This window comes from Euprymna scolopes, chromosome 6, assembly GCF_053919585.1.
Source record: "Euprymna scolopes isolate OS-2025 chromosome 6, ASM5391958v1, whole genome shotgun sequence".
NCBI lineage: Eukaryota > Metazoa > Mollusca > Cephalopoda > Sepiida > Sepiolidae > Euprymna > Euprymna scolopes.
In genome coordinates this window covers 100,911,619-100,938,114 of record NC_136487.1, presented here as the reverse complement: position 1 = coordinate 100,938,114, position 26,496 = coordinate 100,911,619, and the positions used below count along the sequence as shown (strand labels likewise).

The following is a 26,496-nucleotide window of genomic DNA, read 5'->3' as shown; positions in this document are numbered from 1 at the left end:
CAGGTCAGCTGTGACAAATCGCCAGGACTTGATGGTCTGCCATACGAACTGTACTTGAGGCTGTCGCCCATGTTTCTGCCTCTTCTGACGGATGGTTTGCTCAGGGATCCATCCCAGGGCAGGTGACCAAGGGAGTGATCACATTGCTGAAGAAAGGTGACGGGCATGGAGGGGAAGAGTTAGACGACTACAGGCCCATAACTCTGCTAAACACAGAGTTGAAGATTTTGGCCAAGGTCCTGTTAAATCGGCTGCAGGTTGTTATCGACGAGTTGGTTGAACCGAAACAGAACTACGCTGTGAAGGGGAGATCGATTCAGAACAACTTGCACCTGATCCGCACGATCCTAGAGGGGGGAATAGATGACGACACGGAAGCCGCGCTGATCAACTTAGATCAGTCCAAAGCTTTCGATAGGGTCGACCATCGTTTCCTGGCATCTGTCTTAGAGGCCGCCGGTTTTAAACCGGACTGTTGCAAGTGGATCTCCATAATGTATCGACAGCCCATGGCTGTCGTGCAAGTGAACGGAAAGCGCTCGAAACCCTTTGTTCTCTCTCGGTCGGTTCGTCAGGGTTGTCCGCTGTCGCCCCTGCTTTATGTCCTGGCTTTGGAGCCTCTTCTCCGCAAGCTGAGACATGGGGAGGCAAATTCGGCCCTGCGCGGAATGGCTCTGCCTGGCGGCTCAGCTGCCAAGGTATCCGCGTTTGCCGATGATGTCACGGTCTTCGTGTCGGGTTTCAGAGACATTGAGGTCGTGTCGGAGGCATTCACACAGTACAAAAGAATCACGGGGGCCAAGATAAACCGCAACAAGTCGGTAGGACTGCGGTTGGGCGCATGGAGTGGCAACGCAAACCTCCCGGCGCCCTTCAGCTGGACAGATGGCCCGGTCCGGATCCTCGGCGTATGGTTCGGACCGGGTCTCCAGCTTGACAAGAATTGGTTGGAGGTACGGTCAAAGGTGGAGGCTGCAGTCAATTCGTGGCTTCCTAGGAAACTTTCCTTAAATGGTAGAGCTGAGGCGTGCGCCACTTACGTCTTTCCTTTCATCCTTTACCGACTGGCCGTACTTCCCCTGCCTGCACAACACCTAAAAGCTCTTGTCGAACTCTTGTCCTCGCTCCTTTGGGACAGAGGAAGACACTGGGTGAGCAGACAGGTCTGTATTCAACGTCCGTGTGAGGGAGGCTTGGGAATGCCGGACTTGAAGTGTCATCGAGATGCTGAGAGGCTGGCCTTCCTGAGCCACTATATGCAGGATGACCAACCGTGGCACCCCGTGGTTACTGCCGCCTTCCCCGACCTCGTTCTCGACCCTTCCATCGAGAACTGTCGCAGGCCGCGGGGAGAATCTGCCTACATGAAAGAGTGCCGAGCCGCGCTAAAACGACTACCAAGGTCCAGTGACCTTGTGACTGCTACCCGTAGGGAACTCCACAGGGATCTAGTGAAGGGGGCCGCTGACGACCCGCTATGCACGCGTTTGGGGTGGCACAGAGTGAGATCCACTCCGCGTAGAGCTGGGCGCCAGGTTCGAGTCATCTGAACAATTCGGAGTTCTCTCTGACCTGGCGATTGGCCCGAAATGCACTTCCACTCAACAACATACAATGCAGTTCCGGGTTTTTGGAGTCGCCTGATTGTCCCCGTTGTGGGACAATGGCCGTAGAAACTACAGATCACGCTTTCTTCGATTGCCGCGAACTCCGCCAGTACTGGTCGTATGTCAGCGGAGTGACGGCTCGCATCGATCCTGAGCATCCTCGCCCAATTACTGTATCCAATGTTGTGGACAATGTGAGGCCGCCATGGGACCGGGAAAGACAAATGGTCTACGTTACGATCCTGGGCGTGGCGAGAATGGTGATTTGGACATCGCGTCTGCAAGGTTGCCGGGGGGTGTTGTCTTTTTCTGATCAAGATCTGATCGCTTTCTTTAAACACCAACTACGGGTGAAGATCAGATGTGATAGAAGAAGGCTGCATCGCGCGGCATTTGACAGAAGATGGATACATGTGGCAAGTCTGTGTGTACGAAGAGGAGCCAAATTTGAATACGTGTTCCTTGCCTAGGTGTGGAACGCGCAGTTCTGTAAAGTAAAATTAAACAAGTAGCCTCTCAGCTAGCTAAGTGTGTGTTCCATCCCTCCCCGATTAGGAAGCCTCCAAGATCCCCATCCCCTCTTACCTGCAATTTTTGTTTTCACCCCTTCCTCTAAATTTTACCCATCTTGGAGAAAAAGAAATACAAACTAACCTCCATCCCTTACCCACAAAAATTTCTTTTCTCCATTCACCCCCATCTAGAGGGCATCCCCACCTAGAGACTGACCCGCAGAAGTGAGGTTCCTTTTACAAACCTAGTGGAACGGACAGTCTATCAACTAGACGGGGTTGGGAGGGTCCTACTAATCACCTTTTGTTTTTTCTTCCCCCGCCCTCAACACAAATGAATTATTGTACCATTTTATTGTTATCTTTTTTGTTTTTACACGTCAATAAAAAATGTTTTAAAAATTGGGAGTTAAGTAGGACGTACCCCAATATGAAAGGGTGAATGCGGTATTATGGTGAAAGAAGATACTAGCTGGGAGAAACTTTTGACTTTGTTTAGTCCTGGAGTGACAAGGATGACCAACGACCCCCACAATCCCCCCCTTTTGAGTTGGCCATGTGCCTAAGTTTTTTGTTCATCGTTGATTTTGACTGTATTTTTAACATGAATAAAAGATTTAATATCTCAAAGTGTAGTATCTGTTCCGGCAGATACTGCAAGCAAAGACCATATGTGTGGGCAACCTCACATATAAGACCTTGGTCAATGTAGGGGCAACCCTTCATACCAATTATCACTATCCAACTCCCCTACTCCCCGGGGAGTTGGTCCCCATTTCCCCTTCACTCCTCACATTAAAAATCGGCCTTGTGCCTAATTTGCTCGGTGGGGGAGCAAATAAATACCATCTGTTCCGGGAGATACTGCAAGCTATGACTGGCTATGACTAGCAAAGACCAGATGTGGGGGCAACCCCACATGCCTGACCTTTAACCAGCTCCCATTTCCCACCTCTCGGTAGCTGGTCCCCTTTTCCCTTCCCCCTCCCTTCACTCCTCACATTAAAAATTGGCCTTGTGCCTAATTTGCTCGGTGGGGGAGCAAATAAATACCATCTGTTCCGGCAGATACTGCAAAAAAGACCATATGTGAGGAAACCTCACATATAAGACCTTGGTCAATGTAGGGGCAACCCTTCATACAAATTGTCACTATCCAGCTCCCCTACTCCCCGGGGAGTTGGTCCCCATTTTCCCCTTCACTCCTCACATTAAAAATCGGCCTTGTGCCTAATTTGCTCGGTGGGGGAGCAAATAAATACCGCTTTTCTTGGCCTTTTGGCCTAGATCAAAGTGTGCACAGTCTTTGTGTCAAGCTTCAGAGATATCGAGATCGTTTTGGAGGTGCTCGCTCAGTACGAAAGAATTACAGGGATCATGATAAACCACAGCAAGTCGGTAGGACTGCGGTTAGGCGCCTGGAGAGGCAATGTCAACCTCCTGGCGCCCTTCAGCTGGACGGATGGCCCGGTTCGGATCCTCAGCATGTGTGCGCGTGACTAATGGCTATTGGCCTTGTTTTTAATACATTTGGTTTAAAAACAGATAACACACGATTAACCATGCTGAAACCAGCGAACTTTTAGTTTTGTAAATATTATGTTTCTAAGAAATTACAATTGGTTTATGGATTTAATTAAAAAGGTAGAAATTATCCCTGACAATTAAATAATCTTTATAATTCGTGTAAACTTATTTTCAACTAGATCCAAAAAATCCAAAACCTTAGAATGCAGAGCTATACCACTTTTTTATCTGCCAAAACATGGCGACTTTACACCTGACGAAGGTCGGAGTGTGCATCGATTGAGGCATTGTGCCTCATATAACCGACTGGTTTACTATAAAAATACTCTCTGGATGAGAACAGTTGAAAATACTATTTATACAATACAGTTTGTCTCTGTAACCATCGCTCATTCGACTGAAGTGTGAAGTATGTTCTGAAAAAATTATTATTTGTTTCTGAATTTTTGAAATGAGGATTAGTTATTTGAATTGTTTGGATCTTCGGACTGCTATTTTCGTCTTGGTTGTCGTTTTCACAGCGTTTCGGTTGATATAGCCTACGACCTTCTTCAGGTGTATTTTGTTAACTTCGGGAATTTGGACAAAAATTCTGAATGGAACCATTTATTTACTTCATGGGAGTAGCATACTTTCGTTCCGTCAGTTATGGCTGGACAGACGTCCTAAGTAATTTTCAATTGTATTTTCCGTCGCCCACACTGAGAACTTCAAGAGAATATCACTTTTACAATTGATTTTTCCAAGTACTTTTACCACTGTACCATGAGTTCTTGCGGATACACCTGAAAAAGGTTGGAGGTTACATCGACTGAAACGTGCAGATGAGAACAATTGTCCGATTAATTTAAAAGTTTTTATTCAAACAAGAACATTTTTTCAAACAAGAATATTTTTTCAAACAAGAACATATTTTCAAGCAAGAACATATTTTCAAACAAGAACATATTTTCAAACAAGAACATATTTTCAAACAAGAATATATTTTCAAACAAGAACATTTTTTCAAACAAGAACATATTTTCAAACAAGAACATATTTTCAAACAAGAACATATTTTCAAACAAGAACATTTTTTCAAACAAGAACATATTTTCAAACAAGAACATATTTTCAAACAAGAACATATTTTCAAACAAGAACATATTTTCAAACAAGAACATTTTTTCAAACAAGAACATTTTTTCAAACAAGAACATTTTTTCAAACAAGAACATATTTTCAAGCAAGAACATATTTTCAAACAAGAACATATTTTCAAACAAGAACATATTTTCAAACAAGAACATATTTTCAAACAAGAACATATTTTCAAACAAGAACATATTTTCAAACAAGAACATATTTTCAAACAAGAACATATTTTCAAACAAGAACATATTTTCAAACAAGAACATATTTTCAAACAAGAACATATTTTCAAACAAGAACATTTTTTCAAACAAGAACATTTTTTCAAACAAGAACATATTTTCAAACAAGAACATATTTTCAAGCAAGAACATATTTTCAAACAAGAACATATTTTCAAACAAGAACATATTTTCAAACAAGAACATATTTTCAAACAAGAACATATTTTCAAACAAGAACATATTTTCAAACAAGAACATTTTTTAAAACAAGAACATTTTTTCAAACAAGAACATATTTTCAAACAAGAACATATTTTCAAACAAGAACATTTTTTCAAACAAGAACATTTTTTCAAACAAGAACATTTTTTCAAACAAGAACATTTTTTCAAACAAGAACATATTTTCAAACAAGAACATATTTTCAAACAAGAACATTTTTTCAAACAAGAACATATTTTCAAACAAGAACATATTTTCAAACAAGAACATATTTTCAAACAAGAACATATTTTCAAACAAGAACATATTTTCAAAGACTAAAACAAAAGTACTGATATTTATCTTGGCTGCAATTGATAGAATAAAGCGGGTGCATTATTTTCTAATCATTTTCTTCTTTTTGAAGGTACACATGATCTGCCTACCTTCTTTTAGTAGTGAGAAGTATAATAGAATACCTAATTTTTATCAATTTCGTCATTGGTGCATCAGTTTATTTCTGACAATTCCATTCTAGCTGATGCAGCTTTACTACATTTCTTGATACAAATTATTAAACTTTCGTATCAACCGTTGCAGGAGTGATTCATAATATTGAGAAACATGGGGACATTATAAGAAGAGCAACGACGAACGTGTAGCATTACCTCCATTTCCCAATGCATTTACACAGATACTCACCAGAGGTCCTTTTTAGATTAGTATTATCTCCACTTTGAACATCAAGATGGTGCCACCATTTATGGTATAAAAGTACTGTATCGCAAATTTACATCTTCTTGATCTGGCAAGACAATCACACTGCGCCAGACCCCACCTTTTCTCTTTTTCATCTAGGCTCTCTTTTGCTCATCCAAACTGGTAGCACTGAAGACACTCCCAACAGCATGTGTGCATTCTGCACAATACATGCTATTCAGTATGCAAGACTTTCTCCTGTACACACGCGCACACACACACACACACACACACACACACACACACACACACACACACACACACCATTTGCAGACTCTCATGAATTCATTCTCATGGATACCATTTCATAGTAAACCAGTCGGGTCTGTAAACAATAAATTTTGTTTGTATACTTCATTGTTTTTGAGTCATTACTTTGTTTTCATTGGCAAGTGCTTATATTTGAATAAATTACCGTGCTCAAATCTCCTTACATGAAGGACATGAAAATACTTCAAAACAATAATTCGAATCCTGCAAATTATCTGGGAAAATAGCAGGATAATAAAACATTGCTTCTTATATGTATGAAAATAAAACACTAAAATAAAAATTTCTGTAATCTAAATTGAGAGAGAGAAAGAGAAAGTGACAGTACTCCCACGATATTCATGTGATTAGCACAACTTCTTAACTTCTCTCCATTGCTGAACACTCCTTCACAATTTGTCTTATCGCGGCCATTTCTCTCATATACAAATTATATTTTAAAACTACAAAAGGGGAAGACGTGGCTTTGCTAAACCTAAAACCAGGCGTAAGTCCCAATACACATTACCATTTTTTTTTAATTATTTGAAATATCCTTAAAAAAAGTTTAGAAACAAAATAACAAAATAGAAAAAGAAACAATCACATATCTTACACATCAAACTTACAGAAAGACTTGGTTTGACATTCAGAGAAATGATTTCCATAATTCCACCAACCCAGTACTTTTCCTGAATAAATAATGCTAAACTTACCGCGTTTCCAATGAACGCCCTCATCAAAATTGGCGCTGACCCGATGTATAATGCTGTGTGCCCTTCATTCTTTAATAAACGTAGAACAACCGATGCGATTTTTTGTGATTCGCCTTCCATAGGAGCTAAATAAAGAAAATGAAGACATTATGATGGGACAAAGCAACAAAAGTCACATGAAAGACGATTGCACATATTTTTCTTTTGAAATGCATTACTTCTGTCACTTTGGTAGTCATGTCTTACTTTATTTTTAAAAAAATCAACTTTAAATGAAAAACAAAAATACTCAAATATCTACAATGGATCAATCAATCAAATTCTGTGAAATATTTGATTATGTATTCTCTATAGTCACTAGTAAATCGGCAGATAATGTTAAGCAGAAAACAACAACATTTATTTAGTTGCGAAATAAATTTCCATTTTCTTAACAGTTAAAAATAAGAATTAGTTTCTCTGAAAATTGAGTTCCACTCGATTTTGATGAAGGTTTCACCATATAGATTTGATATCAATTCTTCATGTTCTCCAAAGTTGATTTGTTAGTATTCTAAGGTTGTATAAGTGTTGCAAGTTTTGTTAGGAGCACATGTGATCCACAATTATTAGACATCAATTAAGCCAGATTTATTGAATTTCAATTTTTAAAGACTCCTTGAACTTAAGCTGTAGATTATAAACATTTTTCTAGAATCAAAATAATGAATTTTTAACAAAATTAGAATAAGGATTTTCAACGGTTTTCGACCTTAAGTGAAACATATATTATTTTACTTTTCATATCAGTTGATAAAATTGCTGCACAACTGCTCTGTTCAGTGACTTCATTTTATTACTAACTGGCAGAATACCTGTCCTCGGTTCTGTTTCTGCTAGTTCTTTCAATTGATCCATTGAATCACAAATTACTCACTAAGCAGCCTTCGTCAAAGACTTTTCAACAATCTGTGATTTTCCATGGAGTCCCCAAATTTCCAGTACTCTCCACTTCTTTTGACAACTTCTGCAAATGTATTTGCGATGTCGCAACAGCTGTTTACCATTGATTTTTCGTTGGCAGTGGCCAGTGGTTTTCACTAGGATTTTGAGAGGCAATAAGCCCCCCCCATAGTCCCAGTCCTACTCGCTCTCATCTAGTGGAGATCTGGCTAATACTTTCTCAGGCTTTTCATTTTTCGTGACTCCTCATGACTATTTTATGTGGTGCCAGTTTATGCCGACACTACATTTTTTTTAGTGGGATATGGGGGGGGGGTAACTTAAGATGGTTTCAGTTTTCTTGATTCCAATCTTCCCCATTCTTTTTTCGAAGTGTGTCGATATTGTCCCTAGTTCTCCTACTATCATTGCTGTTATCTTGACTTTCTTCATCTTCTCTATTTTTTTTTTTTTTGGCTCACTGTCAGTTCTGTGTATTTAATCTGTCTCTTTGATATTCACCTTGTGGTCTGCTGGAATGGTAAAAATTATGATCTGGCAAGACTTTTCCTTCTTGTTAATTATTATGACGCCAAGGATGTAATGCTTGGATCGGTTAATCTGTTTGTATGCCTGCGTTTCATAGGATTTCGTAATTTTTGTTTTCTTACTAGAAAATAAAAATGCTGTTGGTTTGCGCTTGTACCATTAGTCTGTGTGTTCAAGATGCAGTTGTTTGCATAGTTCCCATTGTACTGCCTTCCCGTACGTTCATATCTACTCTTATATTCTTTTTGAGGTTATTATTATTATTATTTCAACTTACCTGTTTGTATTCTTGTCTTGATAACATCTGCAGGGATCGCCACTAACCAGTTGGCTAATCCAGCCAAACCACCGGCCACTAATGTCCGCAAAGGGCTTAAATTGTATCGGCTGCAATGATATTATATAAAAGTCATTTTGTGTGTGTGTGTGTGTGTATGTGTGTGTGTGTGTGTTTCCTTCTGCACAGGTTTCGAAACATCTATCTTTTATAAATTTCACACAAAGCTTATTTATATGTCTGGCAGCGTTCTTAGACATGTTTTGTGCAGAAATTCATCCAATAATTATCGAAAATTGAAAAAGTACAATCTTAAAAATAGCTTTCCTCTCTTATAGATAAAAAAGAATAATTTTTACAAGGGAATATTTTATGTTAAACCGGCCAAGAAAAATAATAAAATTGCAGTAAATCGTTCCCTCTTATACCCCCCCCCCAGATTTATTATAATCTGGAGATACAGCTTAGTGCCTGAGCATTTGACTACAGATCGAATGATCCCCTGTTCAAGCCTGGTTGTATTTCACTTTTTTATTTTTATTTTTTTTATTAATGAGTTCAGTTTATGATAAAAAAGAGATGCCATTTAAAATCGCCACAAATCATTTTTTTCGTTTGCATATTTTAAAACTAAACATTAATCAGAAGTGACTTTTCCAGGGTATTCATCATCAAGTCCAAATATCAACTGACGTGATATTTTAAACAAACACAGATGGCATTTGATTAACGACGTTATCATTATTATTTTATTTATTTATTTAATTATATATTTTTGAAAACTAGTTCACCGGGCAATATAATAATCAATAGAGGATTAATTCTCTAATAATACGTATGTAACCTGCATAAATTGAAATATCATGTTTAATCAGATTGTACGATCGAGCAACGCTAGAGCTTCTAGTTAGTGTGTATATATATATATATATATATATATATATATATATATATATATATATATTTTTTAGTCTCCCTTATATATATATATATATATATATATATATATATATATATATTTTAGTCTCCCTTATATATATATATATATATATATATATATATATATATATATATATATTAGTCTCCCTTATATATATTTTAGTCTCCCTTCCATTGAGGCCAGAGGTTTTGGGGAAATATATATATATATTTCCCCAAAACCTCTGGCCTCAATGGAAGGGAGACCAAAATTTGCTGCTATGGTTTCAAATGATCTGAAATAAAAGCAAGGGAGACTTGATTCCAAATATTTCCTATATGTTATATCTCCCCTCTTTTGGAAATAGGGTACGATTATGAATATCTCCAGTATCAAATCATCCTTATACAATGTGAAATTTACTTTATGTATGAAAACCAAGACGAGGAGATATAACATATGAGAAATATTTGGAATCAAGTCTCTCCTTTAAGATCATTTGAAAACATAGCAACAAGTCTCCCCTTCAACAAAGCCAGAGGTCTTGCAGAAATATCAGATATTTTGTAATTCATATACAAAACCAGTAAAACAAATGACTATAATTGAAGCATTTTATAGCTGTAAAATAGGCTCTAGATAATGGATGATTTTGTAATTACTATTCTAAATATAAGTTAGAATAGTAATAGGAATATACTGGCGAAATATTTGGTAAAATCTTGAACTCTAATTAGAATTATGAAAAAAAGTGTAATGTATGTAATACTTTTGCGTGGCATTGTGTGTGTGTGTATATATATATATATATATATATATGACAGAAAAAAGAATTCTGTTGGACCCTAGACGTCTTTCGCCATTCTCGTCAGGAGCAAACGATGGCATTTTTTATCTTTTTTAAAAAAGAAAATCTGGGGAAGAAATTAAAATTAATGATGAAAATGAGAACGATTTATTTACAATTAATATAAAATATTAAAATATGTACAGGGATGAAGGAAGCGAAAAAGATAAAATAAAATGGATTAATGTATGTATATATATGTATATAAATATAATGAATATTATTCAAAGAAAAAAAGTTTAAACTACGAGAGGCGTGCAATAAGTAATGTCCCTGACCCACTTCCCATAACAGTAGAGGAACGAAACTTGGTACATAAGAACCACCCAGAGTTATGCATTTCTCCCATCGTTTGATGCAGCTCTGGAGACCGTTTTTGTACAAACACCCCAGGTTGGTCCTCCAACCACGACGTGACTTCAGAAATCAAGGCTGCATCATCTGGGAAACGCTTTCCTTTCAAAAACAACTTCATGGCTGGGAAGAGGTGAAAGTCAGAGGGTGCAAGATCAGGAGAGTAGGAAGGATGGAGATGGATTTCATAACCACACGCCCATGCTTCTGATCTGGTGACGTGCCAGTTGTGGACCGGAGCGTTGTCCTGCAGGAGGAGGGTACCTTTGCTGATCTTGCCCCGCCTCTTGATTTTGATAGCTTCCCTTAATTTCCTTAAAAGTGAAGCATAATAGGCTCTTGTAATTGTGGTACCCTTTGACAGGAAATCTGTCATCACTACTCCGTTCTGGTCCCAGAAGACTGTGAGCATGACCTTGCCAGCGGAGGGCTGCCCCCTTGCCTTCTTTGGAGGTGGTGAGTCCAAGTGCTTCCACTGCATTGACTGGGCTTTGGTCTCTGGATCATAGTGATGGACTCAGGTTTCATCCTATGTAATCAGTCTTTTGAAAAACTTAGACTCATCTTCTTGGCACATCTCCAAATTCATCCTTGAGCACCGACGCGTTTTTGCTTCTGGAATGGTGTGAGCAACCTGAGAATCCATTTGGCAGACACCTTATGCATATGCAAATGGTCATGAATGATAGTTTGCACAGATTCTGTACTAATCTTAACATCTTGGGCTATTTGGCGAATAGTAATTTGCCGATCTTCCAAAATGGCAGCCTCAACTTGACAGGCAGATGCCTCATCAATGGCAGAAGGGGGCGACCAGGTCAGGGAGCTGTTTCCACAGACTTCCGGCCATGTTTGAATTCACGATGCCAGCGTTTTACAAGGTCATATAATGGGGCGTTATCACCATAAGTTTCTTTCATTTCATCAAAAGTCTCCTGTGGTGTGCGTCCTTTCAAATTCCAAAAACCGGATCACTGCTCGACATTCAACAGGCTCCATTTCACACCTGACTCAGTTCAAACACCTGTAAAACAGAAACCACAATTAGTTCAGAGCTGTAATTTGCCACATAACCCCTAGAGATATAAATCATTGCACATGCAAAATTTCAGCTAGATCAGACAACTGAAAGTGGATCAAGGGCATTACTTATTGCACGCCCCTCGTATCATGAATGGGAATGATAACCCACATATAAATATACAGGGGATGAAGGGGGAGGCATATCTAAAGTATCCCTGTATAATTCGCCTAAAACCGCTTCTACCTGCAACTCTCATCTTCGGTGTTTTTTCCACTACGTTTTGGAGGAGAACCAGACAAAGAACTGCATATATTTCATCCCATGCAACTGCAGCAAGATTTACAAGGGCGAAACATGCCGTCCTCTGAAAGGAAGAGTGGAGGAACATTGAAAAGCAGTGACTAGAGGGTAGATGGAAAAGTCGGGTATAGCCTACCATGTACAGAAGGAAAAAGGTGACCATCTGGGATGAAGTTAAAATAATAAATAGTGAGCCCCACTGGAAAGAGCGAAAACTCAAAGAAACAGCACACATGCTAGGACATAACAACCTTCTGAGCAAACCGAGTATAGAACGGAACACAATTTGGAAACCTCTAATCATAAGAGAGAACCTAGAATAACAACTTAGGTTTAACAGTCCCAAAAACTGATACATCTTCGTCCTAGTGACACATGGCCAAGGCGAGTAAGATGTTGGAACAGACATTGCAATTCTCCAAGGTGCTGAGTTCAATCCTGAGCGAAAGCAGTGGCAGTGACAACATAATGGCAGCGACAGTGATAGACGCAGCAGCAACAGCATTAAGCGGTAGCAGCAGGGATGGCCTGAATAGAACGAGAACATGGTACCCCCGTAACAATAAACGGTTGGGTTCGAAATTAAAAAAAACAGTTTCCGAGTTCAAGATACACCTGAAGAAGGCCGAAGGATGATACAGCTGAAACGAAGTGGAAAAAACACAGAAGATGAGGAAGTGAAAAACGAAATCCATAATATAAATTCATATATTTAATATTTTTTATAATTGTAGAACATGTGCTTCAAATTCCACTCCAAAATAACTTCAAATTGTATCATCATTAGTATTAGTTTTGCAAACTACTTACACAGATTATTATAGTTCTACATTTTCAGTTTAATATGGTCATTTAAAGGATATTATCAATACATATAAAATTAGCAAGAACAGTACTTTATGTATTAGATAAGATTATTTGGAGTTGCCTAGATTTAAATTGATTTAAATTAATTTAAGCAGGAATTTCTATTTGACATGCGTTATTTTTTATTTGCTTCTTTTTTCTTTCCTGCGTGTGTATAGACTTACTTTCGCATTCTGACCTATTTTCGCAACCTGTCACTTTATTTTATAAAGGTTTATTGACTTCGTCTTCTTAGTTCATCTTCTTCTCTCTCCCTCTTTTTCTACCCCCTATTTCTTCATTATTATTTTCTTTCTTTTTTCTTTTTTCTATTTCTCCCTATTCATTAATATACGGGGTGTCCACAAAGTCTGGCTACATTATGTAGCCAGACTTTGTGGAAGCATCCTGTAGATTATGTAGCCAGACTTCGTGGGCACCCTGTATATATATATACATATGTGCCCACAAAGTCTGGCTACATAATCTACAGGATGCTTCCACAAAGTCTGGCTACATAATGTAGCCAGACTTTGTGGACACCCTTTATTTCCTTCTCTTCCCTTTTATTTTATTTTATTTTATCTTTTCTTATACACACTGTTTTATTATGCGTAAGCATTTTCTTTTCTTTTCATTTTTCTTATCGGTTCAGTTTCTCTCATTTTGCATGGCCTGCCTACTGAAAGCGGTTTTAATTTTAATTTGATTTTTTAATTTTAATTTATTAACAATTTGAAGTTATTTTGGAGTGGAATTTGAAGCACATGTTCTATAATTATAAAAATATTAAATATATCAATTTATATGTTTATTAATAAACAGATCCACCGCACCTATATATAAAAAAAAATACGAGACCAATTATATAAACAAAGAAAATTGCTCCAGGAAAATGCCTACTTCGGACCATTACATTGTGATGTGGATTACAGTTTGGATCAGTTTACCACACTGTTATCAAAGACATTCACTCGGATTTTACCATGCAATTTGGATGTGAGTTTTTATATCCTTTTCATTAACTTCCCTTACTCTATAACATTTAAATACTTAAACAACTTTTAATTGTGATTTTTCATGTATCGCTGACTTTAGCAAATAAGGTGTAAACCATTATAACTATTTGCTAATATTTTCTCCTCTGAAGAGATGGTAGACATCGAAATCCTATAGGATAAGGAGTTATGATATTTCAAATGTATTCTTTGTCTTACATAGAATAATAAAAATCTTTTGATTTGAAACTCAAACATTTCACGTCATAAATTTTTAAATTCATTGAATGATTAAAATTTGATTTATTTGCTCTATCTTGTATATCGAGCAATTCTTATTTAGGTGGGATAGTACTTATAGGATATTACTGCCAGTAATATCTTGTAAATCTTATAATCACAGGTTTCCATACCAATTGATTGTTAGATAATTTTATTCTGAAATATATATATAGATTTTTTTTCACAATTTTTTTTATATTTACCTGTCACCTTCTGACAGCATCGATCGTTGTAAAAACTCATAAGTAACAAAATAAACACCAGAACCATGGATATCTGGAAAATAAATAAAACCATAAGTAAAATAAATAAATATAAATATAATAATGATCAAGTGATAATTATCTTGTTGACAACAAACTGCAACAAAATAAGTCTTGAAAATGCCTAATGAAATAGCTGAAAGCATTGGGAAAAGTGGAAAATCGAAACGTTGAAAATTTCCTTAATTACATGCTAGTCTTTGCCTAATCTATCGATACTTCTATGGTAGGTACTCGACTGAGCTCCAATCTCTTGTCCCGCACCTTTGCAAAAACATTCTATGTAACTGAAATCAAATAGAATTTTCACAAAAGAATTTTTTTTTTTTTTTTTTTTTACAAAGGCATCACCACATTATCAAGGCCCAGAGGCCACTCAAGGATAAGGGTTAAAGAGTGTACAGTAGAAATTGGTCAATATAGTAATCATTAGTAATGAAAATTTGGTAAATTTAATAACTTATATGGAACGGCTCATCAAGAACTTATTTACTTTAGACTTGAACACAACCATATTGTAGTCATCCGGAAAGCAGGAAAACGGAAGACAATTCCATAGGCGTGCAGTTCTAAGAAAGAAGCTTTGTTCATGGAATCTACGTTTAGGTTTAGGCACAGATAAAGAGTGGGGGAAATTATTGATAGTGTTTACAGCTAGACGAGTGTTTCTTGTGAAAGTTTGGCGAGGGGGGACCATAGATTGAAGCTCAGTCGAACACTTTCCATGAAAATAACGATACATCAGAGACAAACTCGCAACATCTCTTCTGTGAGATAGAGGTTGCAAGGAGGAGAAAAGGACATCTCCTACGAGGCTACGAAGTCTATTTTGAACTCTATCAAGGCAGGACAAGTCCTTTCTAGCAGCTCCTGCCCAGATGTGGCAACAGTATTCCATCCTTGGACGTACCTGGCTCTTATATAGGTAGAGAATAGCATCAGCAGTGAGATATCTACTGGATCGATAGAAAGATCCCACCATTTTTCCAGCGGCCTTGGCAACAGATTTGATATACGTGTTCCATTTAAGATCAGGAGTAATGGTCAAGCCCAGAAGCTTGTCAAAACTTGAGGCCTCCTGAAGACGAGAGCCATTCATTTCAATTGATGACAAATGTGAATTAGAATGTTGATGGTGTAAAGAGAGAAGCTTGGTTTTAGATGCATTAAAAGTAACCAGCCACTCCTTTCCCCATTGTACTACGTGCTCAAGATCAGAGGAGAGAGAATTGGAGAGAACTTGGTCGTTTACTGTCTTAGATGTGGTACCATAAATGGTAGTGTCGTCAGCATAAATGTCTACAAATGATGTAAGGATATGATTTGGAAGATCATTAATGTAGATCAGGAAAAGAGTTGGGCCCAGGATGGATCCCTGAGGGACACCGGCATTAATACTGTGAGCTTCTGATTTTTGCCCCTCAACTACTACTCTTATGAACCTATCAGAAAGAAATGATTTAATAATTGAGAAGACTTTTCTAGCTATACCATAGCTAGCGATCTTATGAAGTAAACCTTTATGCCATACCCTATCAAAGGCTTTAGATATGTCAAGAGCAATTGCCCTAGAAAGATTGCCACCGTCGAGAGATTTGCTAATCCTATGCGATATAACTGTAAGGACATCTGCTGTAGATCTAGCAGAACGGAAACCATATTGAGTGTCACTAAGAAGGTTATTTTTGTTGAGATGTTTGATTACTTCTATATTTAACACAGATTCTAGCAACTTACTCATGACGCACAGGAGACTTATTGGCCTGTACTGAGAGGGGGATGAGCGATCACCTGAATTCTTAAATACAGGGCATACTGATGAGATTTTCCAGGGAGATGGGAAACTATTCTCCTTAATACAACGTTTAAACAGTTTTGTAAGTATGGGCGCTAATTCAGGTTGAAGTTTTTTGAGTACTATAATTGGAATACCATCAGGGCCAGTTGCTTTACTCGAATCAAGGTTTTTGATTAGCTTCGCAACATCACGTACAGATATACGTATATCACATAGCGTGTTTTCTGATACAGGAGGAAATATTGGGGGTTGGCGGTCTTGGTCGCAAAGGGTAGAATTAGCTGCAAAGTTCTTGACAAAGAGTTTGGCTTTGTCTGATGCTGACGAGATTACCTCAGGTCCATTGATAATAGTTGGGATGGAGCACACGCTTCTGTTCAGGATTCTGTTTGCTATTTGCCAAAACTGGTGGGAACCAAGCCGCTGCTCAGCTACTTTGGACTTAACAGATTGAGCATACAACACTCTTGCGTTCCTTATTACTTTCTTACAATGGTTGCTGGCAGTCCTGAAAACGGCTTTAGTTTCCATACATCTATTACGTTTGAAGCAGTGGAAAAAGTGATTTCTGTGTGCAATGGCAGCAGCACATTCTGGAGAGAACCATGGCTGGCTGTTAGGTTTTTGCTGAAACTTTTTAGAGGGTATGAAATGGTCAATACCTACAATTAACCATTCAGTTAGGTCTAATACTATAGAGGACACATCCTTTTTAAACATGGAATGCAGAGGTAGATCAGATATAAATGAACGGAAGCTATCCCAGTCAGCCTTAGTGTATCGATATACTGTACGATGAAGAGGTACGTCTGGGGACTTATTACATTTCATTTTTATCTTAATTGATACAACAGAGTGGTCGGAAGATCCAAGAGGCGACAGAACAGAAACTGAACATAGTTCAGGGCAAGTTGTGAGAAAAAGGTCTAGTAGGCTCGCATACTGGCCGTCATTATCGGGCACACGGGTAGGTTCCTGAACAATCTGAGTGAGGTCATAGGCAATGGAGAAATCATGACAGAACCTCCCCTCATCATCGGTCTTGTTTGAGTGGGTCAACCATTCGACGTTGTGAACATTGAAGTCTCCACATATGTGAATGTTAGCTGAAGGATAAGTAGAAAGGACTTGGTCAATTTTCTCAGATATGCTTTGAAAGATAGTAACTCCGCTGTTGTGGGGGCGATAGAGAGTAAATATAAATGCAGTAGTGTGAGCTAAAGCAACCCGGAAGCACATATAGGGTACGTTAGGATCTTCCCTGGAGATGTCCCTCCCACATGGAAAGCTATCTTTAATATAGGCACATATTCCATGCCCATGGCGATCTTGGGGGTCAGATTTAGAAGTTAAGTTAGAGTATCCTGAAATTGCAAACTCATCTAGGGAAATAGCCTGTCCAATGCCAGTTTCACTTAAAAATAAAAGGTCTGGTTTAGTCTCCTGTAATTGGGTTTCAACCTCTGGAAGGTTAGAACGAAGACCCCTGATGTTGGAGAAGGAGACATGGTAGTAGGGGTCTACGTTGGAAGTTGGAGAACCGGGTTTAATCGTGTATTTTTTCTTGAAACTTGTCATGATGAAATTTTGGAATTTGTGGACTAGGTCGACAGATTTACTTAGAGCAGGACAGAGAGGGGAAATTAAGAGAGAAAAAGAAACGAAGAATTTTTTTTTTATTTGTAGCTAAGATAAGGTAAAGCCGTAACAATTACCCACTAGTATGGCATCGAGAGGCCCCACCAGAAGCTACTGCATGGTCCAGAATCCATTCACCAAATGGCAATACAGCAGCCCCAGTACTTTGCACCTGCTGATAGGACAGCCTCCTTAGTGGTTAATCCAAGGTTCGGGTCCCTGACTATCAGGCGGATAACGTCAGCCCAGACAAAACGTTTACCTCCAGCACCCTTACTAGTGACATGGCTACAAGGATAGACATAGAAACAGAAAATTTCCGCCATCTCAGCCAACTGTTCGCAAAAATACTGCCAACCTAGAAAACAGCTTTTTCTTCTCCCTTTGTCCAAAAAATCACTCATTTAAAAAATGAGGACTGAGGGACAAATAAGAAGAAGCGAGAGTAACAGGAGCTGCCGATAACGCATCCACAATGCGTTTTCTACTCTCCATTAAAAAAAAAAAAAAAAAAAAAAAAAAAAAAACTATTAAGTATTGTACTTAATAAAAGTCCAACAGACGTGTTTAAGGGAAAGTATGGTGATAGATTCCCCTCACACGAACTAAAAAAATGTGTACAATTCGTAATTTTTGCTATCAACTCGGTAGATAAATAAACATATGTACGAGAAAAAAAAAAAAGCTAGCATTTAATAAAACAGAAATACACAAATTAAATACTGAAATAAAATGGAGTTGTTAATATTTTAAATCTAAAATAAAAAGCATGATTGAAATCACTTATCTCAACAAAAACAATTCCGTCTCCAAATTGCAAACTGCATTGAAAGAAATTCAGTTAGTAGCGTTCAAAACATTTTTTTTGGAAATTAGCCGTTAAAAGAAAATCGTGATTTTATTCTGAACTTAAGCTAGTAACGTTTTAAGAAGCTTACGATATAAAAGAAAAGGCTGATGGGGGGGGGTTCTTCCGAAAGTAAGTTGGTGCCGTTATAAGTAATTTCAAGATAAGATGGAAGCCGGTATTGGGCTAGAAAAAAAGCTAGCATTTAATAAAACAGAAATACACAAATTAAATACTGAAATAAAATGGAGTTGTTAATATTTTAAATCTAAAATAAAAAGCATGATTGAAATCACTTATCTCAACAAAAACAATTCCGTCTCCAAATTGCAAACTGCATTGAAAGAAATTCAGTTAGTAGCGTTCAAAACATTTTTTTTGGAAATTAGCCGTTAAAAGAAAATCGTGATTTTATTCTGAACTTAAGCTAGTAACGTTTTAAGAAGCTTACGATATAAAAGAAAAGGCTGATGGGGGGGGGTTCTTCCGAAAGTAAGTTGGTGCCGTTATAAGTAATTTCAAGATAAGATGGAAGCCGGTATTGGGCTAGAAAAAAAGCTAGCATTTAATAAAACAGAAATACACAAATTAAATACTGAAATAAAATGGAGTTGTTAATATTTTAAATCTAAAATAAAAAGCATGATTGAAATCACTTATCTCAACAAAAACAATTCCGTCTCCAAATTGCAAACTGCATTGAAAGAAATTCAGTTAGTAGCGTTCAAAACATTTTTTTTGGAAATTAGCCGTTAAAAGAAAATCGTGATTTTATTCTGAACTTAAGCTAGTAACGTTTTAAGAAGCTTACGATATAAAAGAAAAGGCTGATGGGGGGGGGGTTCTTCCGAAAGTAAGTTGGTGCCGTTATAAGTAATTTCAAGATAAGATGGAAGCCGGTATTGGGCTAGAAAAAAAGCTAGCATTTAATAAAACAGAAATACACAAATTAAATACTGAAATAAAATGGAGTTGTTAATATTTTAAATCTAAAATAAAAAGCATGATTGAAATCACTTATCTCAACAAAAACAATTCCGTCTCCAAATTGCAAACTGCATTGAAAGAAATTCAGTTAGTAGCGTTCAAAACATTTTTTTTGGGAAATTAGCCGTTAAAAGAAAATCGTGATTTTATTCTGAACTTAAGCTAGTAACGTTTTAAGAAGCTTGCGATATAAAAGAAAAGGCTGATGGGGGGGGGTTCTTCCGAAAGTAAGTTGGTGCCGTTATAAGTAATTTCAAGATAAGATGGAAGCCGGTATTGGGCTAGAAAAAAAGCTAGCATTTAATAAAACAGAAATACACAAATTAAATACTGAAATAAAATGGAGTTGTTAATATTTTAAATAAATTTCTTTTCAATAACTACTCATACATGGAACACGTTGGCGTTGGACTGACTTTCTACAAACTACAAGTTTTCAAATCGAAGTACGTAAACGTATTGATGTCAAAAGTTAAAAAGTCCAGTACTTAGAGATTCCCTCAAATCTGCCTTTTATCAGGTGAATTTTTCTAATTACACTTGAGAGAGAATAAGAACTACCATGTATGAAAACTGTTAGGATTCTTGGGTTGAAAGTTCTCAGAAATCAGGAATCAACTCTCAAATTGACATTTGAAACTTCTTAACTCTTCATCTCTGAACAGGTGAGCTTTTTTCATCTGTGAAGAGTTAGGGTTTAGTGTTGTTTGCGACAAATCAAAAAAACAAAAACAAATTGTGGTCTGACCTCTTCAGCTACATAAAGACTGCTTATGCTCATATAAATGTTAAGACATTTTATGCATTGTTGCTGCAATGGATGCTTTGGTATACCATTCGTTCTAAAATTGGGATGGAACAAACTCTCAAAGAAACAATCAGGTTCATAAAACCGATCAACTCAAATAAATCTCCTATATTTGATGGCTTCCTGTTATGCTGTTGAATCACGGTGGTATGATTGCTCATTGTGCAGTTCACTTTTTGATGCACTCAGTATAACAGGGGTACCCAGTTGGCCAAGACTGCACAAGATCCCCAAGATGTTGTTCAAAGGAAAGGGTAAAAAGTCAGATTGTGGAAATTACCGTAGTATTTCACTGCCGCAGTTGGGAAAATATTTGCACGACTCTTGCTAAACTGGATGTCCTTCCTGAGTCCCACTCTGGTTTTAGAGACGGACAAGGGACCGAAGACATGATATTTCTGCTAAAAATATAAAATATAGAAAAATGTATTGAACAGCATGTTCCTCTTTGTTAGTTGTTTGTAGAAATGATTAAGGTATTACTTTTTGTTCAATAATTTTTCACTGCTTGAAAAATTTGGCTGTACACCCGCTTTTATTAGAAAGTTAGACTCACTTGCTCTCAAATGAATTTCTTGTTGATGATAGAGTGAAGCAGGGTGATATACCTGCACTAACCCTTGTTAGTGATGGACAGGTTAGGGAGTCGTTATATTCCGATGATGCTGACCTAGTGACACACGGAGGATATGCAATCAATCATGGATGGTTTTACTAATGCTTTGAACTGGCAGTTAGCATTAAGAAAAATAAAGTACTTTCTCACTTCTTGTGATCTGTATGTTGAACTTGATGTCTGTGTTTATGGAAAGCGCCTTAAAGTCATCAAGGATTTTGTCTAACTTGATAGTACTTTATACAGTGATGAATTTCGTGTTTAGAAATTAGACAAAGCTTCAGCGGCGTTTGGTTGGCTGGAAGATAGAATCTTATCTAATGGTAATATAACTTTGACAATTAAAATGCTATCTCAAACATGCCTATTGTTATTCCTGTTCTATGCCTATAAAACATAACGGACCATAAAACAGCTTGAAAATGTCCATTAGCATCATCTCAGACATATTCTTTGTTTGAAGTCGGACAGTGTATTAGCAAAAGCTAAAACCACCGGTATTGTTACGATTGTGATCAGTTATGAACCAGTTATGTCTTGTCCGACTTCATGACTGTAGACTTCCAAAACAATTGTTTAATGGTGAGCTTCTTTATGGCAAAGAACCCCGACACAAGCCCCCCCCCTCCCACAAAAAAAGAAAAGAATTCCAGATAGTGTTAAGGAAAGTTTAGCATAATTCGGTATTCCTGCTGACAATTCTACTTGTAAGCAGTGGACTGCACAGATTTATAAAAATGCTAAATATTTTTTAAGCAAAACTCAAGAAAACATGTAGGAAACATGAGACCTTGTCAACCAATTCTGGAGATGTGTGGATGTGTGAGGTGTATAACTCTTATCCTCGAGTGGCTTTTAGACCTTGATAAGTGGTGACGACTTTGTTAAAAAACACACGCTAGTTTAACAAATGTTTATCAGCCGGTGATCTTAAACGTCACATGAAAGTGCATAATGATGCTTGCTATAAATCAATAATTGACATGTGTGTTAAGTTTGTGCAAATAAAATTATATATAAACTATAAAATTAGTTGGTGGGACTAAAGAGCCATTGCCGTCCATGGACAGGCAACACACACACACACACACACACACACACACACACACACACACACACACACACACACACGTGTGTGTGTGTGTGTATTAGTGTTGGGACGATTAATCAGAATCAGGATAGAGAATAAAATAAAAAATTGGAACTTTTAAAGGTATCGGTGCATTTTTTTCTGATTAAAAAACAATACTTTAAATTGTTCACATTTGTTTTTGTTTAGAACATAATTTTCTGAGGTTAATATTAATGATGAAATGATAAATATTTATTGATTTTAAATATCAGTGAAACTAAAATCTATATTTGTTTAAATATATGCACATGTTGCATGCGTTTTACAGTAATCCAACTTCCGACCCCCCCCCCCAAAAAAAATAAGCTATACTTAGAAATTTATAAAGAATCAGATTTAGAATTAGTAATTGTATCAGAATTAGGAATTTCGAACAGAATCGGTAATTGCATCGGAATCAGGAAAAATATTAAAATCGTCTCATCACTAATATATATAGATGATGCTAATGGACATTTTCAAGCTGTTTTATGGTCCGTTATGTTTTATAGGCATAGAACAGGAATAACAATAGGCATGTTTGAGATAGCATTTTAATTGTCAAAGTTATATTACCATTAGATAAGATTCTATCTTCCAGCCAACCAAACGCCGCTGAAGCTTTGTCTAATTTCTAAACACGAAATTCATCATATATATATATATATATATATATATATATATATATATATATATATATATATATATATATATATATATATAAATATATATATATATATATATATATATATATATATATATATAAATATATATATATATATATATATATATAAATATATATATATATATATATATATATATATATAAATATATATATATATATATATATATATATAAATATATATATATATATATATATATAAATATATATATATATATATATATATAAATATATATATATATATATATATATAAATATATATATAAATATATATATATATATATATATATATAAATATATATATATATATATATATATATATAAATATATATATATATATATATATATATATATATATATATCTGCAGGGTGGAGCAATAAACTTATTGCCCTAAAGAAAACAACACTAGAGTTTATTTTAAAACTTTTATTGAAAAAATCAATTCAGGTAACTTGATTATGTAATAAAGCTGACATCTAATCAATGTAGCCGCCTTCAGCCTCAATCACTGCCTCGATACGGGCCCGGAGCTGAGAACATGCCTTTTCCATAAGTGCTGGCGGGAGTTCGGCAAATACACAGTGGATGGTGGCGATTAGGCTGGTTTTGGTATTGTGGGAGGTCCTGTTGGTGATGTTCTTGACATATGACCAAATGAAGTAGTCCAACGTGTTCAGGTAGGGCCAGTGATAAAAGGGTTCCAAGTCGTAACATGCCTTCTAAAGTCAAGCCAGCCACCACCTGATTACAGATGTGAGGTAGCATGATATGACCCTCACTTGAAACCACATAAAAGGCCATAATCATGGCCAGAAACTTTGTATTCATCACCCTGAGAATATCTGTTATTTGTGGCAATCTAGCGATGCATTTTGAGGATGCTGGCAATGGTCCTGTTGTCATAACATAGAGAGTATGAGTTGTACAGTGGTGGATCTCTGATCTTGCTCATTGAACATTGTGTCACTTTCAGACATCATAGAAGGTTCCTATCGCTCTTGGGATTTGTACACAACTGATCAATTAGTAAATGGTCTGCAATATAAAAAGAAAACCAGTTTTCATCAAACAGAAATGGTCATGCTGTCTTTTCTATGGCGACAATTTTATCGTTCCAACCATTATATATGTATGTATATATATATATATATATATATATATATAATCCTATAAATTCGTTTTTCTTTTGTGTGTATTGATATTCATATTAAAAACCCTCTTTTCTATTTATTTAAAAAGAAAATACAATGTTCTTATATATGGGTTGTGGAAATGCATTCACTAGCAAAAGATCTAGCTAATTTGCATATTCTTTTAAACATTCATTTTAATTAATTCCCTATTAGTTAATTCGGTTTTCTAATGGGATAATCATCTTTAGTTAACTATTACGTGTGATTATATTCATGCAGATATTCTACATGATTTATACTTGCATAATATTTGCATAAAAAGTTTATAGTAAACACAAAATTGTTTCCATGTATACTTATGTATACGTATATATTTTTGTTTAACAAATTTGCCTACCTCCTGGAAGTTTTTGGTCTACAGACATGAAACTTCATATATAAGGTATTTGAATTCATGCAAAACTTTATATTTGGGTTTTAGCCTGGAAAAATCGGTGCAAAAGTGTGAAAATAAAAAAAAATGAAATTTGCCAGTTGAAGGTCGAACGCCGACATTACGAATACATAATAATAGTAGCTATTGGTTCATGTTTTAATTTTTAACCTTGCAGTAAACATGTTTTCATAGCCCAGTCATTGACGGCAGAGGCGAAATAAATCGTGAGCTGAACGTTTTGGTTTCGATTCTCGGTGGTGGTGCATGAGTCTTTTTTATACTTTTTAAATCATTACTATTTATTGCATCCAATCTATCTATCTATCTATCTATCTATCTATCTATCTAACTATTTATATATCTATAAAAGTGAAAATTTCTGTCTGTTTTTTCTCAATGGTAGTTAAGGAAGACTATTATATAGAAAGGCATTACTTTACATATTCACACTTTTTATGCACACAACCATATGAACAGTACCATATGAACAGTACCATATGAACAGTACAATATGCACATAACCTTATAAGCAGTACATAGGGCCTGAGCAAAGCCAAGCGAAACTACTAGTATATATATTAAAGTGAATGTGTCTGTGTATGTGTCGGTGTGTGTCTGTGTACATTTCCCTATGCAATAACTCTGTCAATTTTAGGTCTACTGACTCAAAATTTGATATACAGCGTACTGAGATTTGGAAAAATCTTTGTGATCGATTTTGGACCAGAAATTTGGCTGTTAAGGGATCAAAGTTCAACAATTTGACCTTTGAGAACTCTATCAAACTCCTCTGACAATTTTGGATCTAAATACTTGGAGTTTTAGATATAGGTTCCTTGGGCATGGATCTAACTTAATAACTTGATTTGAGACAAAAACAATAGATGTTAAGGGGTTATAATAAGGGTCAAAGTTTTTAAAAAATTGACCGCTGCGGTCTCTCCCAAATTACTCAGACAATTTCTGGTCTAAACATTTGAAATTTTACATAAAGGGTATTTATGATAGGGCAAACTTTTTAATCGGTTTGGGTCGAAAATTTTTGTTACCAATATATAAACGTATGTATGTATGTTTGCATGTCTGCCTAAAACTTTTGATAGAGACGACGGATTTTTACCAGATCAGAGTCGTTTTGAAGTCCGACCTTTCATACGAAAAATATCGAAAAATTGGCTAAAAGAAGCCTTAAACCTGCTTCACCTGCAACAAGGTAATTTTCTATGGGAGATGGTCGCTTTTTTTGCCGATATTTTTCAAAGTCATCGACTCCTTTCGATTGTCTAGCCTTGACTAAACCGACGTCACTTCCGCTTTGATGGTGGTCATAACAGCAAAGACGTCACGTTTTTTCGCTGTACTTTTCCCCCTTCATGGTACGGGTTCAAGCCTGCCTTCCTACTACCACATTTTTTTTTGATCAACATACACATCCAAACACTCAGGCAACGCCGGGCCGAAATGCTAGTATATATATATGTATATATATATATATGAATATATATATATATATATATATATATATATATATATATATGTACGTGTATATATATATATGTATATATATATATATATATGCATCACTGTCAAAGGACAGAAGATCCATGCTGTGAACAATTCACCTACCTTGGCAGCACCCTCTCCCGCACCGCCAACATTGACATTGAGGTTAACCATAGGATCTCCACAGCGAGCAGTGCATTTGGAAGACTTAGAGACAATGTGTGGAAGAGGAGAGGCATTACACTCGCAACCAAACTGAAAGTATACCGAGCGGTCGTCCTGACAACCCTACTCTACACCTGCGAAACTTGGACGCCATATAAAAGACATGAAAAACAGTTGAATGGCTTCCACCTCAGATGCTTCCGTAATCTTCTCAACATCCGCTGGCAAGACAGAATTCCTGACACAGAAGTCTTGAAGCGCGCGG

The 26,496-nt window shown here is 36.6% G+C and overlaps 1 protein-coding gene across 2 annotated transcripts in view; it reads right to left on the bottom strand.

Annotated features, from left to right (window-relative positions):
• Window positions 1–26,496, bottom strand: part of LOC145277823 (mitochondrial carnitine/acylcarnitine carrier protein-like) — a 157,538-nt gene that overhangs the window by 16,581 nt on the left and 114,461 nt on the right. The window contains exons 6-9 of one of the 2 annotated variants that reach the window (XM_080129726.1): window positions 14,447–14,519; window positions 8,674–8,783; window positions 6,927–7,051; window positions 4,314–4,431 (exon numbers count right to left, since the gene is read on the bottom strand). In XM_080129726.1, the coding sequence (XP_079985852.1) occupies window positions 4,399–4,431; window positions 6,927–7,051; window positions 8,674–8,783; window positions 14,447–14,519 (341 nt within the window). In that variant the 3' untranslated portion in view covers window positions 4,314–4,398. Of the gene's footprint in view, window positions 1–4,313; window positions 4,432–6,926; window positions 7,052–8,673; window positions 8,784–14,446; window positions 14,520–26,496 lie in introns of those variants that run through there. The other variant, XM_080129725.1, reaches the window with a different exon arrangement.